This window comes from Capronia epimyces (genome assembly GCF_000585565.1).
Source record: "Capronia epimyces CBS 606.96 chromosome Unknown aczIQ-supercont1.6, whole genome shotgun sequence".
NCBI lineage: Eukaryota > Fungi > Ascomycota > Eurotiomycetes > Chaetothyriales > Herpotrichiellaceae > Capronia > Capronia epimyces.
In genome coordinates, this window is record NW_006912909.1 from 2,164,611 (window position 1) to 2,187,644 (window position 23,034).

General features: G+C 54.5%; 9 protein-coding genes across 9 annotated transcripts; 5 read left to right on the forward strand and 4 right to left on the reverse strand.

Moving 5' to 3' along the window:
* Window positions 1–17: 17 nt before the first annotated feature.
* Window positions 18–1,610, reverse strand: A1O3_07672 (T-complex protein 1 subunit beta; the record flags this gene model as incomplete). The annotated part of the gene is made up of 1 exon (XM_007737779.1): window positions 18–1,610. One exon carries the CDS (start codon window positions 1,608–1,610, stop codon window positions 18–20), a length of 1,593 nt encoding a protein of 530 aa, XP_007735969.1.
* An 821-nt stretch (window positions 1,611–2,431) lies between these two features.
* Window positions 2,432–3,823, forward strand: A1O3_07673 (uncharacterized protein; the record flags this gene model as incomplete). Its single annotated transcript, XM_007737780.1, has 3 exons — window positions 2,432–2,616; window positions 2,676–2,817; window positions 2,867–3,823. 3 exons carry the CDS (start codon window positions 2,432–2,434, stop codon window positions 3,821–3,823), a joined length of 1,284 nt encoding a protein of 427 aa, XP_007735970.1.
* Window positions 3,824–4,565: 742 nt separating this feature from the next.
* On the forward strand, window positions 4,566–5,603 carry A1O3_07674 (uncharacterized protein; the record flags this gene model as incomplete). The annotated part of the gene is made up of 1 exon (XM_007737781.1): window positions 4,566–5,603. One exon carries the CDS (start codon window positions 4,566–4,568, stop codon window positions 5,601–5,603), a length of 1,038 nt encoding a protein of 345 aa, XP_007735971.1.
* A 1,164-nt stretch (window positions 5,604–6,767) lies between these two features.
* On the reverse strand, window positions 6,768–8,744 carry A1O3_07675 (uncharacterized protein; the record flags this gene model as incomplete). The annotated part of the gene is made up of 6 exons (XM_007737782.1): window positions 6,768–6,844; window positions 7,050–8,001; window positions 8,101–8,165; window positions 8,247–8,394; window positions 8,467–8,552; window positions 8,627–8,744. 6 exons carry the CDS (start codon window positions 8,742–8,744, stop codon window positions 6,768–6,770), a joined length of 1,446 nt encoding a protein of 481 aa, XP_007735972.1.
* Window positions 8,745–9,774: 1,030 nt separating this feature from the next.
* Window positions 9,775–10,682, forward strand: A1O3_07676 (uncharacterized protein; the record flags this gene model as incomplete). Its single annotated transcript, XM_007737783.1, has 2 exons — window positions 9,775–10,363; window positions 10,486–10,682. The coding sequence occupies 2 exons, from the start codon at window positions 9,775–9,777 to the stop codon at window positions 10,680–10,682; spliced, it is 786 nt and encodes a 261-aa protein (XP_007735973.1).
* A 2,181-nt stretch (window positions 10,683–12,863) lies between these two features.
* On the forward strand, window positions 12,864–14,624 carry A1O3_07677 (uncharacterized protein; the record flags this gene model as incomplete). Its single annotated transcript, XM_007737784.1, has 3 exons — window positions 12,864–13,145; window positions 13,215–13,598; window positions 13,674–14,624. 3 exons carry the CDS (start codon window positions 12,864–12,866, stop codon window positions 14,622–14,624), a joined length of 1,617 nt encoding a protein of 538 aa, XP_007735974.1.
* A 361-nt stretch (window positions 14,625–14,985) lies between these two features.
* On the reverse strand, window positions 14,986–17,031 carry A1O3_07678 (uncharacterized protein; the record flags this gene model as incomplete). Its single annotated transcript, XM_007737785.1, has 1 exon — window positions 14,986–17,031. The coding sequence occupies one exon, from the start codon at window positions 17,029–17,031 to the stop codon at window positions 14,986–14,988; it is 2,046 nt and encodes a 681-aa protein (XP_007735975.1).
* Window positions 17,032–17,432: 401 nt separating this feature from the next.
* On the reverse strand, window positions 17,433–18,364 carry A1O3_07679 (uncharacterized protein; the record flags this gene model as incomplete). The annotated part of the gene is made up of 2 exons (XM_007737786.1): window positions 17,433–17,881; window positions 17,950–18,364. The coding sequence occupies 2 exons, from the start codon at window positions 18,362–18,364 to the stop codon at window positions 17,433–17,435; spliced, it is 864 nt and encodes a 287-aa protein (XP_007735976.1).
* A 1,082-nt stretch (window positions 18,365–19,446) lies between these two features.
* A1O3_07680 (uncharacterized protein) lies at window positions 19,447–21,792 on the forward strand (the record flags this gene model as incomplete). The annotated part of the gene is made up of 8 exons (XM_007737787.1): window positions 19,447–19,512; window positions 19,588–20,034; window positions 20,092–20,302; window positions 20,373–20,622; window positions 20,681–20,804; window positions 20,869–20,966; window positions 21,057–21,397; window positions 21,581–21,792. The coding sequence occupies 8 exons, from the start codon at window positions 19,447–19,449 to the stop codon at window positions 21,790–21,792; spliced, it is 1,749 nt and encodes a 582-aa protein (XP_007735977.1).
* Window positions 21,793–23,034: the final 1,242 nt, after the last annotated feature.

Below are 23,034 nucleotides of genomic sequence, written 5' to 3' on the forward strand. Positions count from 1 at the left end.
ACTTCGTTTTCTCTTCTTTACATGCGCTCGCGTCTCCGGGGCGCGGCACGAATGATGTTGTCAACTCTCAACAACAGTTCGGCGGCCTCGCTGGCAGAACTAACGACGGCTTTCTTCAGCTTGTAGCTCTCGATGACGCCGAGCTCGCGCATGTCGGCGATGCCACCGCCGGGAGTCAATAGATCGAGGCCACTGGTGGTCATGCCTCGGTAGACCTCGCTGCGCAGCTCCGAGACGAGCGCGGACGAGTCCAAGCCGGCATTGTCGGCCAAGATGGTGGGTAGCTGTCTCAGGGCGGTGGCGAACGAATCAATCGCAATCCGCTTCTTGCCGCCGACCTTCTGGGCGAGCGAGTCGACAGCCTTGGCCATCACCATCTCGGCGCAGCCGCCGCCGAGCGTGACGCGCGGTTCTTTGACCGTCTGCGAGAGAACGGCCAGGGCGTCGTGCAAGGACCGCTCGGCCTCGTCAAGCAGTTGTTCCGTGGCGCCGCGTAGCACGATGGTGCATGCCTCGCCCGCAGCCACGCCGGAGAACTTGATCAGCGTGTCCTCGCCAATGATGACTTCCTCGATTAGATCGCAGTGGCCCAGCTGGACCTGATCCGGGTGGTCGAATGTCGATGCGATCTCGCCTCCGGTCACGAGGGCCAGACGCTCGATGCCGTCGAAGTCGGCGTGCTCGATGCTCATGATGCCTGCCTCGGTGAAGAGCTGCTCGGGCCAGTTGTAGATGAGTTGCCGGTTGATGAAGCAGTTGATTCCGTGAGCCTTGATGCGTTCGACCTTCTGCCGCATCTTCTCCCGTTCCGCCTTCTCCAGCTCTGCTAGCTCCTTGGGCGAGCCGACTTTCATACGCGATGCCCAGATCTTGACCTTGTCGGTGTCCATGGCGGTATTGGCCACGAGGATTTTAGCATTCTCCAGTCTTTTGGGTTGATTGACACCCGCGCGTTTGTCCAAAATGAACCCCTCATCCAGGTAACTGTCACTCAATTTCCCGCCGGCCTTTTTGATGATTTGGATGTGATTCAGATCTATCGATCCCCTGAGCCGTAGGACAGCTTCGCATGCCAGCCGGGCAAACTTATCTCGGTCTTGGCTGAGGACCTTGGAGGAAAGGGTGGTGCGAGCAATGGCTTGTAGGTCTCGGCGGAAGGCTTGTGGGTCTTTGCTGTTGTCGACTGCAGCTCTTTCCAGCGCTTGTAACGCCGCCTGCGATGCTAATCGGTAGCCCTCAATGATGGTCTGAGGGTGGATGTGTTTGTTGACGAGCTGCTCGGCTTCTCGTAGTAATTCTGCGGCAAGGACTGTGACAGATGTGGTGCCATCTCCAACCTCGTCATCTTGCACCTTGGAAATGTTCACCAGAACTTTGGCTGCGGCATTGTCCAGAGCGATGGCCTTCAGGATGGTGGCACCGTCGTTCGTCACCATGATTTGGCCCGTACTGGCACTCTGCAGTATCTTGTCCATGCCCTTGGGGCCGAGGGTGGATTTGACCAGGTCGCCCACCGCGATGGCACCCACGAAGGCAGAGAGACGTGCATTCTCGCCCTTTTCTTCTTGCACGTCGTCGGCGAAGATCTGGGTAGGGTTGTTGGAGGCCATGCTGAGGGCTGCTTGTGTCTGTGTCTGTGTCTGCGTCTGCGTCTGCTGGGCCTCGGGGTTGGCAAGGGTGCTTGATGAGGAGGTCAGGTAACAGAACAGGCCAAAATTTCCTTGTACAGAGCACTGCCAGTGTGCAGTTTGTAGGGATGGAGTGCGGAGGAAACCAGACGTTAGTACGAATTAATTATGAGGGTAGTAATTAATTACCACCTACAGAGTACGGTCACGTTCTACAGACTGCGGTGCCTGGAGAGCATCTCTTGGCGACAGAAGAGGAAGCGCGAACCGCACGCTTTACTCTATGCTCCGTAGTACAGATGGGATTTATTATTAATACGGAGCATATCTACACCCCTGGTCCATTCTATCACGGCCTCTCATCATTCCGGAGCCGACCTGGCTCCAAATTCGATAGGCCCGGGGCCGGTGGGCCGTGCCGACTATCATGTACCGACTACATGCCTCTCACCAGCGAATTCCTGACTGAGGAGTCCTGATTCGCAGTCCCTGTCTCTATAACCCCGCTACTGTTGGATCTGAAAACATACATCACGGACGGAAATGTGCCCAGGGCCGAGTGGTGGTCGGTTTAGAAGACCGCGCTGGTCTCATTCCAACAGGGCTGCGACATGTATATGTATCACAGTATATCGACCCTTTGGAGACCGGATTTCGTTTTCAAGGGCGCAATAAGTTTACTCCCCAAGATCATTTGAATCTCTTGTATCTTCTTTTTGGATCTTCAGACTGCAGCCACCAAACAGTCCCCTTACCCCCTGACATCAGCCGGGCTGGGAGACATGTCTGTACTTGACGAAAACATGGAAGAGAAGGAAGCGGGCCATGCTGTTCCTGAAGAAACATCACCTAAGGTTCCGGTCGAAGTCAATCCAGTGCCAGGAAAATCAGGCTATCAGCCCCCTGAAGGCGGCACCCGAGCATGGTTGGTGGTTCTCGGGTCGACGTTGGCCTTGTTCAGTACATTGGGATACGTCAATTCTTTCGGGTGGGTGCCAATACGCAATCGACCTTCTTACCCGTTGATGGTGTCTGATGTTGTGGCAGTGTCTACCAGGAGTACTACTCAACCCACCAGCTGCGAGACCGTTCAGCCTCCTCCATCGCTTGGATTGGCTCGATCCAGGTTTTTTTCCAGTTTAGTAGTGGTGTCGTTGCTGGCCCTCTTTTTGATCGGCATGGGGAAAAGGTTTGTGACTCTTCCAAACTCAGAGGCGTCACACTAACGAGGCTTCCAGATCATGTGGTTCCCTTGCGTGACCTACACATTCGCAATCATGATGACAAGTCTGTGCAAAGAATACTATCAATTCATCTTAGCCCAAGGCATCCTCAGTGGCATCTCCTCGGGTCTGATTTTCACGGTCGCCGTCTCCGTGCCGAATCACTACTTCAGACGAAATATTGGCGCTGCCGTCGGCATCATCGTGGCTGGTTCGAGTCTGGGAGGGGTTATCTTCCCCATCACTCTCAACCAACTGCTCAACCTTTCGACCATCGGCTTCGGCTGGAGCGTGCGGATCTGTGGCTTTATCAACGTTGGTCTACTGTCCCTCTCTTGCCTTACTATTAAGGCGGCGGCGCGCAACATGGGCAGGAAGCCCGATCCAGCATCTTTCAAACGACCTGTCTTCTACCTCACCACCATAGCGTCCTTCTTCCTAGTCTGGGGCATGTTTGTTCCCTACTTTTACCTCCCGGTATACAGCATCCAACGCGGGATGAGCGCCGATCTCGCGTCTTATCTCATCGCCATCATGAACGCGGCGTCTCTCTTTGGACGAGTGCTCCCCGGCATGGCGGCGGATAGGCTTGGTCGCTACAATCTGTGGCTTGTGGCGTGTTTCAGCTCCGGGATCCTGCTACTCTGCTGGGGTGCCACCAAGTCCAATGCAGCCATTCTGGTCTTTGCCATTTTGTTCGGTTTCTTCTCAGGCGCCATCATCTCGTTGATGAACGCATGCGTGGCTCAGATCACGCCCGATCCCAGACAGATCGGGGCCCACATCGGGGTGCTTTCCTTTATTTGTGGGTTTGCCGGTCTGTCAGGATCGCCCATCAGTGGTGCCATAGCAACTGAGTACAACAGCTATGTGGATAGCGGGTATTTTGGGGGCGCCTCGATGATCCTGGGTGCTTTCATCGTCGTGGCGGCTCGGCTTGGGCCTAAGGAAAGAAAATTGAAGGTATTTTGAAGGGAAGTACATGTCCTGCGACTCGACATGGTCTTGACGTGTCGACGAGGTATTTAGTCAGGCCCACTCTCTGCGGCCTGGATTGCAACAAAACCAAGACCAGACTGGGGTGCCTGAAACCAATGTTGGAACTAGGACTGGGGAGCAAACGAGGCATATGGTACGAGTCATATGTATCGTCCATGTGGTACGGATACTCTGTACGGATACATACCTAGGTATATACTATTGATGTAAACCATGTGTACAAGAGCCAGCCAGCCACCAGCACAGCATTCCGCATTTCAGGAGGGGAGTTGCGCCGCTTTAGAGAAGGTCCCCTAGTAAGGTTCTTAGAATCCCTCAAGCAGAAGGCTAAGGGGTTGACTTCCTCTGAATTAGTAGCTTCCTCTGCACTAGTCGCTTAGTAGCTTAAGAAACTGCTGCTACTCTAATCAAACCAGAGCAAACAACTACCTGAGACCTGGTAGGTTGGTGGTGCCTGGTACGGATACTCCGAACTGTGTCGACATCATGTTGGTTACACAACATCCTTGTCAAGCTGTTGCCCCTCACAATTCAGCCCTCTTCCTCTTCCTCTTCCTCTTCCCCTTTCTCTTCCTCTTCTTCTTCTCTTCTTCCTCCTCTCCTTCTACCACCGACCTCGCTCTCCACTGCATATAGACTCGGCCCTCCAGCCTTCCAGCCTTCCAGCCTTCCAGCCCTCACCCTCCAACCCTTTAACCCTTCAGCCTTCCGTACCATGGACGAACGAAACAGCCCACTGACAAAGTCTGAACTGGCTTTCACCTACCCTCCATACCCGTCAGACAATCTCGGCCATCTAGAGCTAGACAAACTTGTCCGGCTCTCATATCATCGCCTCTGCAAAGAGCCAAAACATGACCTCGGGGTACTCGACCTCCCAGTCGAAACTCTCAATATGATTATGGGCCATTTAGATTTACGCTCACTCATGTCTCTGCAACGGGTGAATCGCCGAGCCTTCCACATGGTCAATGCAATGCCGGAACTTGGGGCAATCATGGAGTATTCTCCCAACGCCCTGCGCGCCATCTTCGCCATCAAAACAGGCCGTTTCATCACATGCCGAATGCTATTCGCCAAGCTCTGTTCCTACCAATGTGAGACCTGCAGCGAATTTGCCGGCTATCTGTACGTCTTGACGTGTAAGCGCGTCTGCTACCACTGTTTTACAAGTCTTCCCAAGTACCTGCCGGTTCTGCGATCTGATGCCCGCGAGCGAATCGGCCTGCCTGCGGATATTATCAAGCAGATCCCCCAAATGAAAAGTGTCCCAGGCCGCTACACGGCGCTGCATAGACGGCGCCCGCGGCGCACTCTGATGGACGCGACCGCTGTTCGCGAGGCGGGCATTGCTTTGCACGGCAATGCTCGTGCGGTGGAGTGTTATTCAAAAAAGGTCGCTGCAGAAAAACTGGAGGCGTATCGTGTTTCAAGAAGAAAACTTGAACCGGATCTGGTCGATCATAATATTGACAGAGAATACTCATTCAACCTCCCCAGGGATGAATACTACTTCAACCCCAGGAGGTTCATGGCCATCGTTTCGGTACCGTTCATTGACATCCAGGACAGACGAGCACACTGGGGCTTTCACTGCCTCGCTTGCCTTACCGACGTGAAAGGAATTAAATCAAGTGATCGGCAATACATAGCCAGTCTCTTCAGGGACCATCTACAAGAGGATGGAGAAATCATCCGTGAAAAGCACTTCACGAAACCTGTTGCAAAAATTCAAGGGCCAAACCCTCCATGACGCTGTGTTTGGACCCACGGCAGATTTGGACCCAAAAGTTGCCTCGACCTTACATATCTGGATCTAGGCTCGACCAGGGGTCAACCACGCACATTTTCGGCTTCGCTTCAATTTTGATTTTACAGATCAGGTCTCCCAGGCATCCTTCAACGCTAGTTCACGTTCACAGTTCACGCTGCGAGTCGGTCCGCGATCAAGCTTCATGATGGATGGTGTTTAAGGAGTTGGTGGGTACATGTATGGAGGAATAGCTGGAACATGCTATTAGAGCAGCCACACAGCCACAGACACACAGACACAGACACAAACACACACAGACACAGACACAGACACACAGACACAGACACACAGACACAGACACACAGACACAGACACACAGACACAGACACACAGACACAGACACACAGAGAGACACACAAACACACACAGAGACACACAAACACATAAAAATGTCGAGATGCTAGGTTGGGTTCAGTTGAGGGTTGGGTTGAGGGTTTAGGGTTTGTCGCAGTGGCACAATACACAGGCCATACTGAATTCAATGCCAACAGCACAGCATACCATAGTTTACGAATTGACGTCTTCCTAACGTACCGCAAGTTACCGCAAGTTACCGCAAGTTACCGCAAGTTACCGCAAGTTACCGCAAGTTACCAAGTGTGGACGTACAGTAGTGTGCTTCGTCTCTTATAAGTATCAGAACCCCCATCGGTCGGCCCAACGTATGTATATGTAAGTATATATATATAAGTATAAAGCTGTCAAACTGGCAAGCTTGGGCACTAACTTGCTGTAGGCATTCCCAGCCTTGCCCTTTACTGGTATAGACACACCTATATAGTCAGGACTCTCCATACCCCTTTGAGAGAATATGGAATGGAACATTTCGACCTTTGACAATATCAAGGCTTCGGTTGGATTTGGATTTGATTTTTTATTGACACTGGCACTGGCACCTCTTTCCGCCGCCAGAAATGACATGACATGACTACAACATAGTCCGGTCGACCGATCAGCACGCGTCGGTCTCATGCCTGAGCCTGAGGGTTGATTCTACCACGCGAATCTTGTTAGCCAGCCACTCGTGGGATCCCTTCTCACCGTCACAGTCACCGTCACCGTCCAGTAGACTCTCGGCATGTGCTTGGGGGGTTGGGGACCGACTCACTTGATTGTGATGGACTTTGGATGAGAGTATTCTCTCAAGACGTACTTGCCGTTCTCGCTGCCAATTCCGCTCGCTGGATTCAAGACAACATGAAGAGATTAGCCCAGGAACGTGTAAGCATGATTGGCCCCGGAACGTGTAAGGAAGGACAAGAACGAAGCAATAGCAATGGCGAGCTTGGCAAACAAGGACAATGACGAAACAATGGGGGCGTCGGAACGTGTAGAAGGACAAGGACAAAACAATGGCAATGAGAGGTTGCCTTGACTTCCACTTACCCTTCCAACCACCAAATGGAATGGTGTTGTGCACCCCCCTGGCCGTATTGACGGCGACGGCTCCAGCTTCCAGAGCATGCGCCGCGCGGAATGCTCGGTCGATGTTGCTGGTGTACACGTACGCCCCCAGGCCATACTCGGTGTCGTTGGCCTTCTGCAACACCTCTTCTTCCGTCTTGAACGTGTCGATGACGACGACTGGCCCGAAGATCTCCTTCTTCACAATGTCCGCGTCGGCCTTGGGCCGGGTGAAGATGGTCGGCTGAATGAAGAGACCTTTGCCGGGGTGGGCGTTCCCCCCGGTCAGGACCTCGGCCTCTTGCTTGCCCTTTTCCAAGAAGCCCAACACTGTCTCTTGTTGCCGGCGATGGAAGATTGGCGCCGACATTGTGGTCAACTCCAAAGGGTCCGCGCCCAGGGTGGAGGCGAAGCCTTCGACGCTCTGCTTGAACACCTGCACGAATTGCTCGGCGATGCCCTCCTGCACATAGATCCTCGTGCCCAAAATGCAGCCCTGGCCGTTGTACATGACGAAACTCATGCTGTTCGTCACCGCCGTGGCCAAATCCGCGTCGTCAAACACCAAGACTGGCGACTTTCCCCCCAGCTCCAACGTGACTCGCTTCAGGTTGGATTGGGCCGCCGCGATCTGCACCTTTCGCCCCACCGCCGCACTGCCGGTGAAGCTGATCTTTCGCACTTTCATGTGCGAGCTCAGAGCAGCTCCTGCCGCCGCTTCGCCCACCACGACATTCAGCGTGCCGGGGGGGATGCCGGCGGCGATGGCGAGTTCGGCCAGAGCGAGGGTACTGAACGGATTGAATTCGCTGGCCTTGGTGACGAGTGAATTCCCCACCGCCAATGCCGGGGCCGCCTTCATGCCGAAAGTGATCAAAGGACTGTTGAATGGGCAGATGGCGGCGCAGACGCCCAAGGGCTCCAGATGAACGGCCTGTTTGATACGTCCACGTCAACGCGAGGCTCGGACTGGAAGGTACTGGAAGTATAGAGAGAGAGAGGTGCAAAAAGGAAAAGGTCGGCTCAGCCTCACCCGTATGAACCCATCATGGATAGACTGGAAGTCTCCCTCAAACTTGTCGATGAAGCCGGCAAAAACTGAAAGAGCGGCATATGATTAGCCACCTCTGCTCATCCAGATTCCAGATAGCAAGGACACGGACACGGAGAGCATCTCACATCTGAAAGATTCCGCACAGCCTCGCGCATCGTACTCGATTCCCACCCCCAACGGCTTGCCCACCAGGATTGCCTCGAGGTAGGCAAGCCTCTCCGCATTCTCCTCTATGAGATCGGCAAATTTCCAGAGAATGGCTCGCCGCCCTTCCTGACGGCCTAGTCAGTTGTGTTGTGCACTAGTTGGAAACCCAAGCCGAGCCGGAAAGGAAAGCACGCTCACGGGTGGAATGGCCAGCCAGGCTTTGAATCCTTCCTCGGCCGATGCGACGGCAACGTCGACATCGTCAGGAGTGGCAGACTGTAGTTCTGTGGTGAATGAAAAGATTTCTCATCAGTGTCCGTGTCCATGACTCCAGTAATCCCTGGAGGACATCACATACCTTCAGTCAACACCGAGTCGTCCACGGCCGAGCGCAAAGTCAACCGGTCGCTGCCTTTGGAATCGACGAATTTGCCATGTATGAATGGCTTGAGAGGAAGCTCGTACTTGAGAGGCATCTTGGTCTTGGTTCCGTCTCGTTGGCGCGTGGGCAGAATCAGAAATTGCAGGCAAAGGGAAATGGGCAAGGGGAAAGGAAACGCGGAAGAGCATGACCCCTGGGTAGGTTCAGGTTTATTCTTTTTTCGAGACACGGCGGCCGGACCTTCTTTGCATTCCCTCCAGCATAATGCAAAGAGCCGGGAGCAGGCGGCTTCCGGGTAGTCATCTGGTTGAGAGTTATGTCCAGCAGGAAAACTAGTCACAGCTATCGACTCGAAATTCCGAACAAGAGAGTGTTGTGGCGGGGACGGGGAACTCTCCCCCTCCCACAGTTCCCCTCATATTGTGTCTGTATCAGTAGGTGTAGAGAGTATGACATAAGAACCTCCCCGGAGAGAGGTCGATAATCTGCCGAGAATCAAGCTCGAGAGCCGGGGGACTGCGGGTTTATGCCTCCCGTTCCGAATCCAGGCCGTAGACGTCTAGCTTCTAGCTGTCGCCGAGAGACCACCAAATGTGGCATGTAGTACGGTATGTACTCCGTACTCAGTAGTATGTGCAGGACTGCAAGTTGATGTTGGGTGACATGGGGGCTTAGGGGGCCTCTAAGCCCTTAGGCCTTAGCCTAACCCTTTGCCCTGAGATGTGTGGGGGAGATCTATGGAGTACAGTACGGAGTGCTCTCTCTGTACTGTACCCCGTGGAGTTGAAGCGTGGCCTAAGCCCCTTAGCCTTAGCCTCGCCAACCCCGGATAGCCTTAGGGCCCGACTGATCGCACGCAAGTGGATGACAGGAAGTGGTGCGGTCTCGTGCACGAGGCATCACGGATCCGGGCCAGGTGGAATCCCGAGTTCTGCACATCTGGTCTCGGAAGACAACGTTGTTCCGGCTGCGCTGCCCTGCCTTTTCGGTCAGGTATAACTACAGCGCGGTCGCGGGGGAATCAGGATGATCTCCAATGCCCGAGCCTCCAATCCGCCTCTGATTGATTTCGATTTTGCACAGTTGTATCACTTTTACTGCTGCTCTGCTCTTGCCCCATCAGCATGGCGTCTCTCGCGAACAAAGTCTTCGCCATCACCGGAGGGGCCTCCGGAATGGGTCTGGCAACCGGCCGACAGCTGGCCGCGGCAAAGGCCAGGGCGGTGGCCATCGGGGACTACAACGACCAAGCCTTCGACGAGGCCCGCAAGCAGTTGAAGGCAGCCAACCCGGACGTTGAAGTGCTCACGACCAAACTCAACGTCGCCGACCCGGCGCAGGTGGACGCGTGGATCGAGGAGATTGTGGCCAAGTTTGGAGCCCTGGACGGCGCGGTCAACGCTGCCGGCGTCGCTCAGCCCGTCGGGGCGCGACAGTCGCCGACCCTGCTGGCCGAGACCAACGAGGAGTGGAACCGCGTGATCGGCGTCAACCTCGCCGGTGTCTTCTACAGCAACCGGGCGCAAATCAAGGCCATGACCAGTCTGGAGAAGCGCGACCGCAGCATCGTCAACATTTCTAGTATGGCGTCGCTCCTGCACGGCGGAGACTGCTACAGTTATGGCGTGTCCAAGACCGGCGTCGCCTATCTGACCACCTGTATCGCGAAAGACGTGAAGCAGTTTGGCATCCGGGTCAATACTATTTCTCCATGTGAGTTGTTCGGACTCTCTCGTGAAACCAAGACCAAGACTCTCTTGTCGAGTCCGGCTGGTGTGTTTGCTGTTTGCTTGGGGGTTTGAGACGGCTGACACATGTTCTCACCACTTTGACAGCCGCCACCAGGACCCCGATGCTGGCACAGTTTTTCGCCGGAACCGCCGGAGCAGAGAGCATCACCAGCGCGGCAGATACAGGCGGGTTTAATCTGGTTGAAGCCGACGACATCGCTCGAACTGTCCTCTGGCTCCTCAGTGAGGACGCATCGCAGGTATTCGGAGTGAACTTGCCCGTCGGAGACACGGTACCATAGATGGTCGAAGGCACACTCGCAAATCTAGTAGTCGGGGGCAGGAAAGAAAAGTGCCAACTGAACTTACCGTGTATACAGTATCATCGAGCCCTTCTAGAGCACAGAGAGCTCGTGTCTGGCCTGGCCAGATGTTGCACCACTACCTCAGGCTGAGGATCGCGATGTTCGCCTTGGCCACGGCATCCAGCGCTATCCCTAGGTCTCGTTGCTTGCTCGGGCTTGTCTGAAAAGTGACGGCGAGTCCGAGATTTTTGGGAGACCGATCAAGAACTGGGTGTGCCACACGGTGGCTCGAGGAGTATTTGAAGTAGGGCACAGAGTTTAGCGAAACAGCGCCTTTGAACCCGAACCCGATCCTGAACCCGATCCCGAATTGGCTTCGACTGTCATTCCCATGTTTTGTGCCCTCTCTGTTCGCTGCTGCTGTATGTCGACATCATTCCTCATTTAGTAATGACCCAGAGGTTTGTGAGAGTGTCAGGGATCCAGTCACTCGTATTGAGTTCTCTCGTCTCATCTGAGCCTGCCATACTCTCTCTCGCTGTTGAAAGCAGCGACTTCGGGAGAAGGCTCGCAGCCTTTAGCGCATATTCTGACTGTTCCTGAGAGAGCATCACCTGTGTCCATATCTTTCGTTTACCCATCTCTGCATCTGGAGAGTAAGTTGCTCACGACCCACATTATGATGTGGGATGACCGGCCTCGCTGAGGGGGCCAAACTGCAACAGCTGTGCGGGCGAGGTCGGAATAGACGCTGGAGAGGTGGGTGCATGAATTCGCTCAGGAGCTAAGTATTGAGCGTTAGAGCGAGAGAGAAAACACCCTGCCGCGATTGAAGGGAAAGGAAGGGCCACTCCTGGTAGTAATTCCCCGTAGTAGGTAGTAGTGCGTGGACCGTGGACCGTGGACCGTGGATAGGTCGGCAGCAGCGGTGATATACGAGGGGTGGCTGGCTATAGCGAGATCAGATCTTCGCTGTTGATGGTGTAGGATGTTAGAGACGTGAGGTTGCTGGCTACCTAGTAGCGAGTTCACAGGAATGGAAGATTACGGAGGACTCTGTAGTAAGTAGGAGAACTGAGGTAGTAAGGTAGTATGTAAGGTAGACAGTCACATAAGTAAGGTACATAGTAAGTAAGTAGCACGATCAGTAAGTGATCTTAGCCTTGGCATGATAAACGGCGCACCACTGGCACAACTTGAACTTGAAATGGAACAAGGCTGAGGCGAGGCTGAGGCTCCTAAGGCTGGGAATAGGGTTGGGATGCCTGCTGCTGTACGCATACAGTCTACAGTCCAAGTTTGACAGGCTTAGGCTGCCATCAGTGACTGTGACAGGCACCTACATACAGTATTTGTTCATCTCGCTCCCTCTTCCTCGTCCTCTTCCGCTTCCTTCGAACGTATGACCCAGGCATTCCGAGTCCGAGCCTAGATCAAAGGCAAAGGCTCCTTAGCTTTCATCTCAGGCACCATCCCAAGCAAGCTCTTGCCATTACCACCCATCTCCTATGCCCAGGGTACGGGTTGGTTAGCGTTCTCTTGAAGTGGCCATGGCCATGGTTATGAGAAGAATAGGAAAAGATAACTTGAAAGGAAGCTGCGTAAAATGGAGTGGAGAGAGAGATTCGTACCATGTACATCTCCCACACTGGGTCCAGGGAATCCACAAACCCGGTCCAGCCTGTTCGCCGGGCTTTGTTCATGCCCAAGCATCCGATGATGGTGAGACCAAGGGTACAGAATACTACTGTGCGAGAGAGTCTCATGTTCATTTATGAGCCAGCAGCACTTTCAAGTTGGGAGAGCCCTCTAGAGCCCTTCAAGCGGTGACGAACTGACGAGGCTCAGGGCTTAGGGGCTGAGGAGGCTCGAGCTTAGTCAGGGCCAAGGCTGAGGTTTCGGCTTCGATCGGTACCGACACTACAGTACAACCACACTGGACAGTAACTGGACAGCCGAGCAGGCACGGAGTAGTCCGTACAACAGCACTTATCTTTGGCTGGCGGGTCCAGATCTCGCCATTCGAAAGCGTCAATAGCTTCGTGGCTGAGGTTGAGGTTGAATAGCCGGAGTTCCGTATCTCGTGTTTCTCCTTTCTCGTTATCAGTATCGGTTACAAGTTACACCATCCGCTCCAGGGTTGCTTCGCTTGCTTGACAGACGTCACAGACGAAAGACATGAGCATGAGCGACTCTTGGGAAGACAAGGTGGCCGCGGTCCGCCATCACCGTGATGCTTCGCTGCAGAAAGTCAGCCCCCCACTGGCGCTTGATGCTCTGCCCTCCCCGCTGCCGCTCAATTCGCAAGGCATCCCCAAGCTGCTTCTGACGCCGCGAGAGATCGAAATCACCGAGAACTACACGGTCAAACAGCTCCTGGCCAAACTACGTAGCAGGCAGATATCGGTGGAAGAAGTGACCCGGGCTTTCTTGCGTCGAGCAGCCGTTGCTCAAGCCAGTGTCAGTTGCAGGGCCGCGCTTGCCACGCCTTCAAGACTGTGGTCGGCTAACCCGGTCGCTATCTCATAGGTGAATTGTCTGACCGAGTTGCTGTGGGACTTTGCCATCGAACGAGCCAGATACCTGGACTCTCTGCCCGAGCCCCAAGGCGCGCTCTTTGGCTTACCCATCTCGACCAAGGAGCAGCATGGAATGAGAGGCGAGAACGTCACCACGAACGCGTCGTATGTGGCCTGGATCGACCGAAAGCCCGGCTCGAACCAGATCTATGATATCCTCTGGGATGCCGGCTGCGTCTTTTATGCCAGAACCACCCAACCGCAGACTGTCATGCATCTGGAGACCAACAGTAATATCTACGGCCGTACGTTGAACCCCTATAACCGAGACCTGACCCCGGGAGGTAGTAGTGGTGGCGAGTCCGCTCTCATCGGTATTCGCGGCAGCATTTTGGTAGGATTCCCCGTTCCCCCGTCCCCCACGAAGAAGTTCCAACGCGTCGCGAGGAAGATCAGGCTGACATCTCAGGGTGTTGGGGGAGACATTGGTGGTAGCATCAGATTGCCCGCGGCTCATTGCGGCATCTACGGCTTCAAACCGACTTGCAAACGCATTTCCGCCGGCGTCCCAGGCAGAGAGTCGATCCTCTCATCTTACGGGCCCATGACTACCGATAGAGACGCCATGGAGCTCTTTATGCAAACCCTCCTCGCAGCCAAGCCCTGGCTGGTGGAACCATCGCTGACGTTCAAGCAATGGATCCCGTATCAGTTCGATCGGCCTCTGAAGATCGCGGTGCAGTGGTGGGACGGTGTGGTCAAGCCGCACCCGCCCATCATTCGTGCCTTGACAGAGGTGGCGGCGGCTTGCAAAGCGGCTGGTATGGAAGTGGTGGACTGGGACTGCGACGGCTTGCAGCATGACAAGGCGTGGGAGATCATCTCTTCCCTCTACTGGCCAGATGGAGGTGCCGAGGCCATGGGCCGCATCACCGGCGCCGGAGAGCCTGTCCTTCCTCTGACCAAGTTCATCATCGAGGAGCAGCCGAGTGTCAAGCGACTCAGCATTGAAGAGCTCTGGGAGCGGACCGAACAGAGAGACGCGTACCGGGCTTTCTACGCCCGGGCTTGGACCGCGACCGGCCAAGACGGTCGGGAGGTAGATGTCATTCTCGGGCCGGCTTCATTTGGAGCGGCCACGCCTCACGATCAGTCCAGGTACTGGGGATACACGTCGCAGTGGAATCTTTTGGATTACCCGGGGGCCGTCTTCCCCGTCACCACGGTCGACCCGGCCCAAGATGCCAAAGATGAGACGTACGTGCCGAAGAACGAGCAGGACAAGTTCTGTTACGAGCTGTACACGCCTGAGCGGTACAAGGATGCTCCGGTTAGCCTGCAAATCATTGGCAGAAGGAACCACGACGAAAAGGTGCTCGCGGCTCTAGTGGAGATAGAGAAAGCCTTGGGCAGGCCGTAAGCAGAGACAGCGAGCGTAGGAATAGAGGAATAGAAGAAATAGAAGGAATAGAACTCTGACCCTGACCCCGACGATCCGGTAGGCTTGAGTATCCGTTCAGTTTGCGAAGATGTATTACCCAGTACTGTGCTGAGCCTGTTGAAGGCTTAGGAGGCCTAAGCCGTGGACGAGTCGGTACCGAGGCACCTACAAACGCCAACCCTTATTCAAACAGCCAGCACCAACACCTACGTCTTGCGGCTTCAGGCATCATATACAGTATCCATGGCCATCTGCTCTCTCCAGCTCCAGCTGTCAACAAGACATGAAACAGGACGAAACTTGGGAGGGCCATTAATGTTGGTCACACACTACCCCTACCTTAGTTGGAGGCGAAGCTCGGCATATTCATCCAGCCGTAGTCGGCCCCTTCGTAGCTGTGGCCAAAATCCTGGCCAAAGTAAAAGTCGTGGCCGTCGTAAGCAGAGCAAAGATCTTTCAAGAAGCCGTCCGAGGCCCCGCCGACGCCGACACCGACACCTACGGGCACGGATTCAATTTCATGCGGGGATGAGGCATTGACATAGGTCTGGATGACAAGCCCGAATTTCTCGTGCTGGTTCTGACACATCTTGAGAATGGCCTCGGCGTTGGGCCAGTACCTGGCAATCTCCCTGGCTGGCCCAATAACCCGACCCAGCTTGGCATGGGCGCCGGAAGCGAGGATGATCGAGTTGGCGTCGATGGCGAGCTTGACATCCTCGATGAACTGCACCACCACGGCCATAAGGGCGGTGTTGCAGGTAAAGTGGCACTGGCGGATGTAGTCCTTGGCCAGCATGATCTCGAGAATGGACAGCATGGCCGAGGCCGCCTCGGACCGGACTTTGAGCGCCTCACTCCGCCTGTGCTCGTCCACGTCCACGTCCACATAGACACGGTCGCACCGGTTGGTGCGGTGGCAGTGAAGCAACACCAGATGGTAATTGAGCCGGGCTTGACAGGAAAACCCGTCGTCGCCTGACGGCAGGGTCACCGCCAACGAGGCCAATCGCGAACTGAGCGAGGCGGAGACAGTGCCGGTGCCGGTGCCGGTGGACAAGCGAGGTGCTCTCGGGGCAAACAAGTTCATGGCGTCCTGGGCAATGTAGCTGAGCGCGATGTTGAGCTCGAAGCAGTCTCGGCGGATGGTGGGGTCGGCATTGTCGTCCGGGTCGAGATAGTCGTCCGATGTCAAGTCCGACACGTCGAAGTCTTCCCACCGGATGGAACATGGCCGGCCGAAGTGTAAGGCTGCAAACGTCTCGGTGTGGAACAGGGTCCACCACGTAAACCGATATCTTCGACGGTCCCAGGCCGGCATCGAGAGAGGCCCGCGTGACGAGAGCTCGCGATGTGCACCCAGCCCAAAGGCGATGCGAGTCGCCTTCCCCGTCCAGGCCCAGGTATTACAGCTGACCTCGTCGGCATTCTCTTGGTGCCATGTCATTAGCAGCGCGGCTTGCACCAGGTACAACCGGTCGTTCTCGTACCGAATGTGAAACAGCTCTTTGGTCCGTCGGTACAGCGTGCTTTTCACCGTCGAACGCGCCCCCGCCACCAGAGGATGGTCGGTGACGTGAGATCCCGCCAGCAGGACCGCCTGCAGCAGGATCAACGGCGGCGGATTTCGAGGGTCTGCATATTGCCGCCGAAACAGTGGTTCACTGATGCAGGGAAAGGTGGGATGGATATGTCGGAAATAAGCGTCAACCAGGGCGTCTCGCACCTCGCGCTCAGGAACGCTACCCACATCGTGGAGCAAGTCATTACTGACGGAGAAGGGGAGCACCCCAGCTTTCGGCTTCCAGGGTAAAGGCTGCTTGATGGCAGGAAAGGGGAATAAGATGGTGTTATTGCCGGGCTGTTCATTGTCTACGAGGGTGGCCAAATTGCTGCAGCCTGTGCCGATATACACCAGTCTCAGAGGATCCGAGCCTGAAAACAGCTTCCATTCCGAGTTTGTGATGCCTTGCTCGACGAACGATGAAAGACTCGTGCTGATCGCCGGTTCCTTTGACTGGCCGGGGCCTGGAGAAGGCTCAGCAGTCTCCGTCTCCGTCTCCGTCTCCGGGGGGTAAGGGGCGTCCTCGTCAGGCAATACCCTGGGGGCGTGGGTAGTCCCAGCGTGCGACGTGGCCGTGGCCGTGGCTGTGGGCGTCGATGAGACTGTCGTTCGCGGTCTGGCTGCAGGAGCAGGAGCAGGAGCAGGAGCAGGAGCAGGAGCAGGACCTGTCGGTCTTTTGTGGCTGGGACTGCATTCAAGACCCCCTCGGCGGCACGGCGTACAGGGGAGAGCGATTTCGGCGGCGTCGCACCGCACCTTTCTCCGCTTGCACGTCAGACAAGCGATGTTTTGTCGTCGACGCAGTTGCATTTCAGGGCCCATATGGAGTACTACTGGGTAGGCAAAGAGGCTGTCTGTCGGCAGCGAGACCTGGCAGGATCTGATCTGCAAGGCTTAGGCCTTTCGCGAGCGCGAGCTCGAGGGCATGGCCGACGGAGGCGACTTCGAATTCGGCTTCGGTACCGAGTCTGAGGTCTGAGGTCAGCCATGGGCGACTGCGCTCAGACGCCGCTTTACTCTATGCAGAGCCAAGTGGTTGTGGCTGCTCTAGCCGCGCCAGCGGGCTAACTGAATACAGAATATTGCCTTGCTGCTAGACTCGAGATAGTACTAGATACCTACCAGGTACCTACCTAGTAGGTGGTAGAAAGAGACACTCCATACCTCAGAAGCAGGCCTTCATCCTTCAGCCTGCGGCTAATCCCATGCGCAGTCGCAGCTACCTACCTAGAGGCAATATACTGCCACCTGAGCATGCTGCCCGCCCTGATGACCAAGCGTCTCCCATCCTCTTCGACTCGGTACAGAGGCCCGAACAGGACCAGCTCCACCTGCTCCCCTTCTCTACCACTGACGCCTTTGACCAGAGGCAGAGGCTGATCCTCCACCTCAAACGCATCGGTCGACCGCACCTCTTCTGCATGCGCCCACACGTAGCGTGTCTTCCGCTCTCGGAGCTCCAGAGCGGCTTCGGTTGCTCTCGCATAGAGCTGCAAAATCCCCTGGCGAAGCCACTCCTCCTGCGGTGCCTCGAGCTGGAGATGCCGCCTCACATCTTGGTCGAACGCATCTCCAAAGGCCTTCGAAGGTCGGTCGGTGGAACGGCTGTTCGTTTGCCGGATCAGCTGGACAGTCTGCGCTCTCCATCCGTCCAAGAAGTCGAATTCCGATGCTAGGGCCGGTGAGCGGTTAGCAACAGCCACAGGCAATGCTTCACTCGTCAGTCATAGACACACGCACCTCCTTCCTTATAAAACTTCTTCTCCAGCTTACTCAACGTGCCCTCGTGGGCCTGCTCCATTCCGAAAATGCCTCGAGCCATGCCATCGCGCCCAAAAATATGTTCGCTCACGAGACTGGCAATTCGGTGCTCCAGATAGGACTTTTGGTCTTCCTTGTCCTGCAGACCATACTCGGGTGATATCCATTGTACAGGCCCAAGGATGAACAGGCGATGCAGAAAATTTTGTATCTCAATTTGGAACGCGGTAAATTTCTTGATCAATTCATCGTCGGTTCTGTCGCCGTCTTTGTGGATTTTGTCGTGCATCGCCGTACTCAGCTGTTTGTATTGCCGATCCTTGGCTTGATACTGCTTCCTGAGGCCTGCATTCTCTGTTTCAAGTGATTCGACTTGGGCCTCGAGGAAATCCATCTTTCCTTTGACCTGTTCTGACTTGGACTGGGACGTCGACCACGATCAGTACAAATCTGACTGTCTCTTAGTCTCTTCGACATACCCGGCTCTCTGGTGAGTGCTCAATGACGGACTGCAGTTGCACTAGGTGCTGCCGCATGTCCTCCATCTTGCTGGGGAAATCGCGAGTTTTGAACTCATTGAAGGTGGCGGCAAGTGCGTCCCCCAGTCTCCGCAATTCAGCGAAGTCTTGTCTGTAGTCAGGACGCGGAGGCAGAATTTGATTCCGACTTTGACCACTGCGACTATGAGGCCGGGATGACATCCTGACAGTTATTTCTATACCTGTGGTAGGTAACCGAGGAATCAGGAACTTGGGTAAGAGGATTAACACACACACAAACAGAGTTCTGAAAGAGGGAGGAAATCATGAAATACGGCGGCGGGCTGAAGACCCCCCTTCTTCTGGTCGAGACTCAGCACGAGTCTTTTTATGGCACTTCTCCTGCACGGGGGTGACCAGGGTAGGACGCTAATGCAGGTGATGAGAGCTGCCAGCCCGCTGGGGCTTCAGCCTCACAACCAACCTCAACCTCAGCATGGAATCTTCACCACACAACCTGCCATTCGTTTTTACAGGGAGAAATTCTGGCGTGAAGCAATTGGTCGCGGAGTCGCCGCTCATCTACGCTGAATTTGGAGGGGGAAAGAGGATGGTGAAGTTGACGACTACAATCAGGCTGAGGCTGGCGGCTGGCTCCCCCTGAGACAGCATCATTGCGAGTCTGGACGCTTGGTGGCTGATACACGGCCAATCGACGTTCGAGAGCATGCCATATTTCCATCACGACAGCTCATATTCTGAAAGCGCCCATGTTACAGAGTGGAACAAGGGAAAAGCAAGTTGCCCGCGTCCAGGAGACAGCTGTCCAGTCTGGCTACCGCCTTCTGTCTAGCCCTTGAGGCTGAGGTTCGCACAATGAATACGGGGTATATGTATGCGCGTTGGACGCCCACTCCTGGCCCACTTTGCCTCTCCAACTTCAGCTCTGCATACAGTAACCATGCCTTCGCCGCCAGTCTCACCCACCCTTCGCAAGATGACGGACGACCTGGATGATACCAAAATCGATGACGATGACAGCGACAAGTTGATCATCGCGCTGGTCTGTTCATTTTTCATCTTCTCTGGCACTGTACCCTTCACCTGCACACACCAGCTAACCTGTCGATGTGGCTAGGACTTTGGCACCACCTACAGTGGCGTGGCCTACGCATTTACATCCAAGCCAGATTCAGTCTATCTGGTGGAAGAATGGCCCGGCGCCCCGGGTAAAGCATATCAGAAGTGCCCTACTCTGGTCAAGTACGACAGCAAAAAGGGCCTCCAATGGGGCTGTGAGCTTGACCGGACAACATCCGAGCGTATAGAAGGGGTCAAACTCCTTCTTGACCCAGACCAATCGAGACCAGTCTACGTCTCTCTCGTCAACACCGAGGCCGAGCTCAAGCGCTTGGGCAAGCCGGCGATTGAAGTAGCGACCGACTATATCAGTGCGATATTCAAACATGCAAAGCAACACATCGCGGGCAAGTATTCTCCCGACTATCTGGATATGCTGCCAAAGAAATACGTCCTGTCCGTTCCCGCAGTGTGGTCCGAGAAGGCTCAAAAGGCGACCTTGCAAGTAAGCGACCCGACGTCCAGTACTTCCAGAGCCTCGCTCACCGTGACATCCGTTTAGGCGGCGAGAAATGCGGGCATCACGAACGTGGAGCTGGTCAAGGAGCCGGAAGCAGCCGCCCTCTACACGTTGCATCACATGAAGAACAAAGGTCTCGAAGTCGGCGATGCTTTTGTCTTGTGTGATGCCGGGGGTGGAACGGTGGATCTGATCTCGTACGAGATCCTTCAAATCCAGCCGCTTCAGGTCAAGGAGTTGGTATCAGCTTCTGGTATGTTATATATGCTTCGTCCGCCCCACACCCCATATGAGCATGTCATATTGACCATCTTGGGTTCTAGGTGGGATTGCTGGGTCGCTGATGTTGAACAAGAGGTTCGAAGAATGGATCAAGGATGTGGTTGGCGAGCGAGCTTACCTCGATCTCAAAGAAAAGGACGCGTATCGCCGGGGTATGAGGCACTTCGATGAGACCATCAAGCCGGGCTTTCAATCCGCCGAGGACGAGGACCAATACGTCAGCTTTCCGCGGGCCAAACTCGAGGACAACGAAGCCAAGGGGCTCATCAATGACACTCTTGTCGTCACAGGGTAACTATAACACTTCATCCAGCTTCCGGCAGTTGAGACTGACGGGGGTCGTGTACAGGAAGACACTGCACAATCTGTTCGACCCATTGTTCAAAGACATTGACAAACTGGTCAAGGAGCAAGTCAATGACGTGCGCATCAAGCGCATGAAGGACAACCATCCGAAGGGATATCAGATCAAGGTTTGTTGGATTCGGCGGCCTGACTCCAAGCAACCTGCTTACAAGTCACTCAACACCCATGCAGGCCATTTTCCTTGTCGGCGGCTTCGGTTCCAGCAACTATCTGTGCGAATCCATCAAGAGCGCCTACCCAGATACCCAAGTCATCCAGCCCAACGACGCGTAAGTGACGGATATGCAACCCTCAACCATCAACATTCTCATTCTCATTCGGGAATCTGTCTCTATTTCTGACATGGTCTTCTGGTCTAGTTGGTCAGCCATCGTGCGAGGCGCCGTCATGTTCCACCTGCCATCAGAAGCCGAGGTGGTGTCCAGCATTGCCCGCAAGCACTACGGCATCTCTGCCCGCGCGCCCTACGACCCCAGCGAAGACGAAGGCCAGAGTAAGATCTGGGACGACCATGAGGAACGATACCGCGTGCAGAAACTCACGTGGTACATCACCCGTGGCGATGACATGTTGAGGTCTCGCAAGATCGAATTTCCCTTCTACCGCAGCTACGAGCCACATCCGAGTGCGACTCAGTTGAAATTCGACACTACGCTGTGGGAGTGTTCGCTGGACAAGCAGCCTCGACACCCGGGTCCTTGTGAGTTTCGCGTCTGATTTCCCACTGTCCTCTTGTCCTCTTGTCCTCTTGTCCCCCTGTCATCCTGTCCCCATATCCCACCGTCCGATCTGCTAGCAGTGTGGTTGTGAGTTGGTGGTTGGAGTACTGGAGGACAATGTCGTGCCACACCAGGGCTAACTAGACCGTGTCATGGATATATAGCCGTGGTCAAGAACTGCACCATCACCAGCGATCTCTCCAAGGTGCCGGACGAGGCGTTTGAGAAACGCACAAAGGTGTCGTCCACCACCGGCGTCACTACCGAGTATTGGCGCCTCCATTTCTTGCTGTCCGTCGAGATCCAGTCGGGGCCGATGAAGTTCAGCCTGATCTGCAAGGGCAAGAATTATGGCGAGGCTGATGCCCAATACTGACAGTCTAGTACACACCTGCAAACGTGTGTCGTACAGTATCTCGGTATTGGTCGTTGGGTGTTGGTTGTTGGGTGGTAGACGATATGCTGCCGTCTGCATCATGTATCTATCTGCCTTAGCTAGACACTGGCATGTACGGAATATGTCGATCCACTCCAACCTCACAGATAAAACCGGCTCTTAGGTACTAGGTATCCCACTATATCTACTATATCTAGATCTATCGCCAATGCAATGAGACTTGCTATCAAGCCCAGTTTCATGGACTGATTTCCTTCCGGGCCTAAGCCTTTGATTTCGCTTTCCCGGACTCCTTTTCTATACCTAACCGACCGATCAAGTAACCGATCAAGTAACCGATCAGCCCATCCTCTCTCACTGATTAGATGTATACTATTTCCATTTCTGGTCCTGGCCCTGGTTCGGGTTCTGGTTCTGTAATGAGATGAGATGGCCCTTCTTGTACAAGTACAGGTACGGGTATGGATACAGGTAGGTGTACTTATATAGCAAATAGCCAGTAGCAAATAGCAGGTACAAGGAAAAAGACGAAAACTCCAGTCCTGGTAGCTGGGTATGCGAGCAGGAGTAAATGCAAACGCAGATGCAAATGCACATGTAATTGCAGATGTAAATTTGAATGTAAGAAAGGCGAAGGCGTAGGCGTAGGCGAAGGCGACGGACATGGTGTCTGGATCTGATATATTAGTCGCACCAGTCGTGAATGAGAAATAAGAAAATCCCTAATGAATGAATGAATGGCATAGCATAGCATAGCATTGCTCTTTGTTGTGGTCAGATCGAATTGTCGATCCTGGCATGGATCATGGATCATGGATCACATAATCTAGTATTGTTAAAGGTTGGAATGTTCCCTATTCGCTATTAAGGGGGTATAGGGGGAGCCTTGGCCTAGACTATATACTGTAGTATGCCTACTCCGTACATATACTAGCCTTCTGGTTAAAGAACAAGGCTGGGAATGCCTCCTGGGTAGGTTAGTGCCTAAGGTAAGTTTGACAAGTATAACGTGCATGATAAGCGAGTGAAACAGACAAGCGAGTGAAACACCTCAACCCGACCACCTCGACATTTTTGACCTACACGCAACCACAACGCATAGAAATGTTTGTAACTACTTAAATTCCTCTTCTTCAGACGAAGTAATCACTACTTGACAGGTTCTAGAGTTGTGTCTGACGTTGCCGCAGACACCACACCGTCGCGCGCGCGTTTCGGACC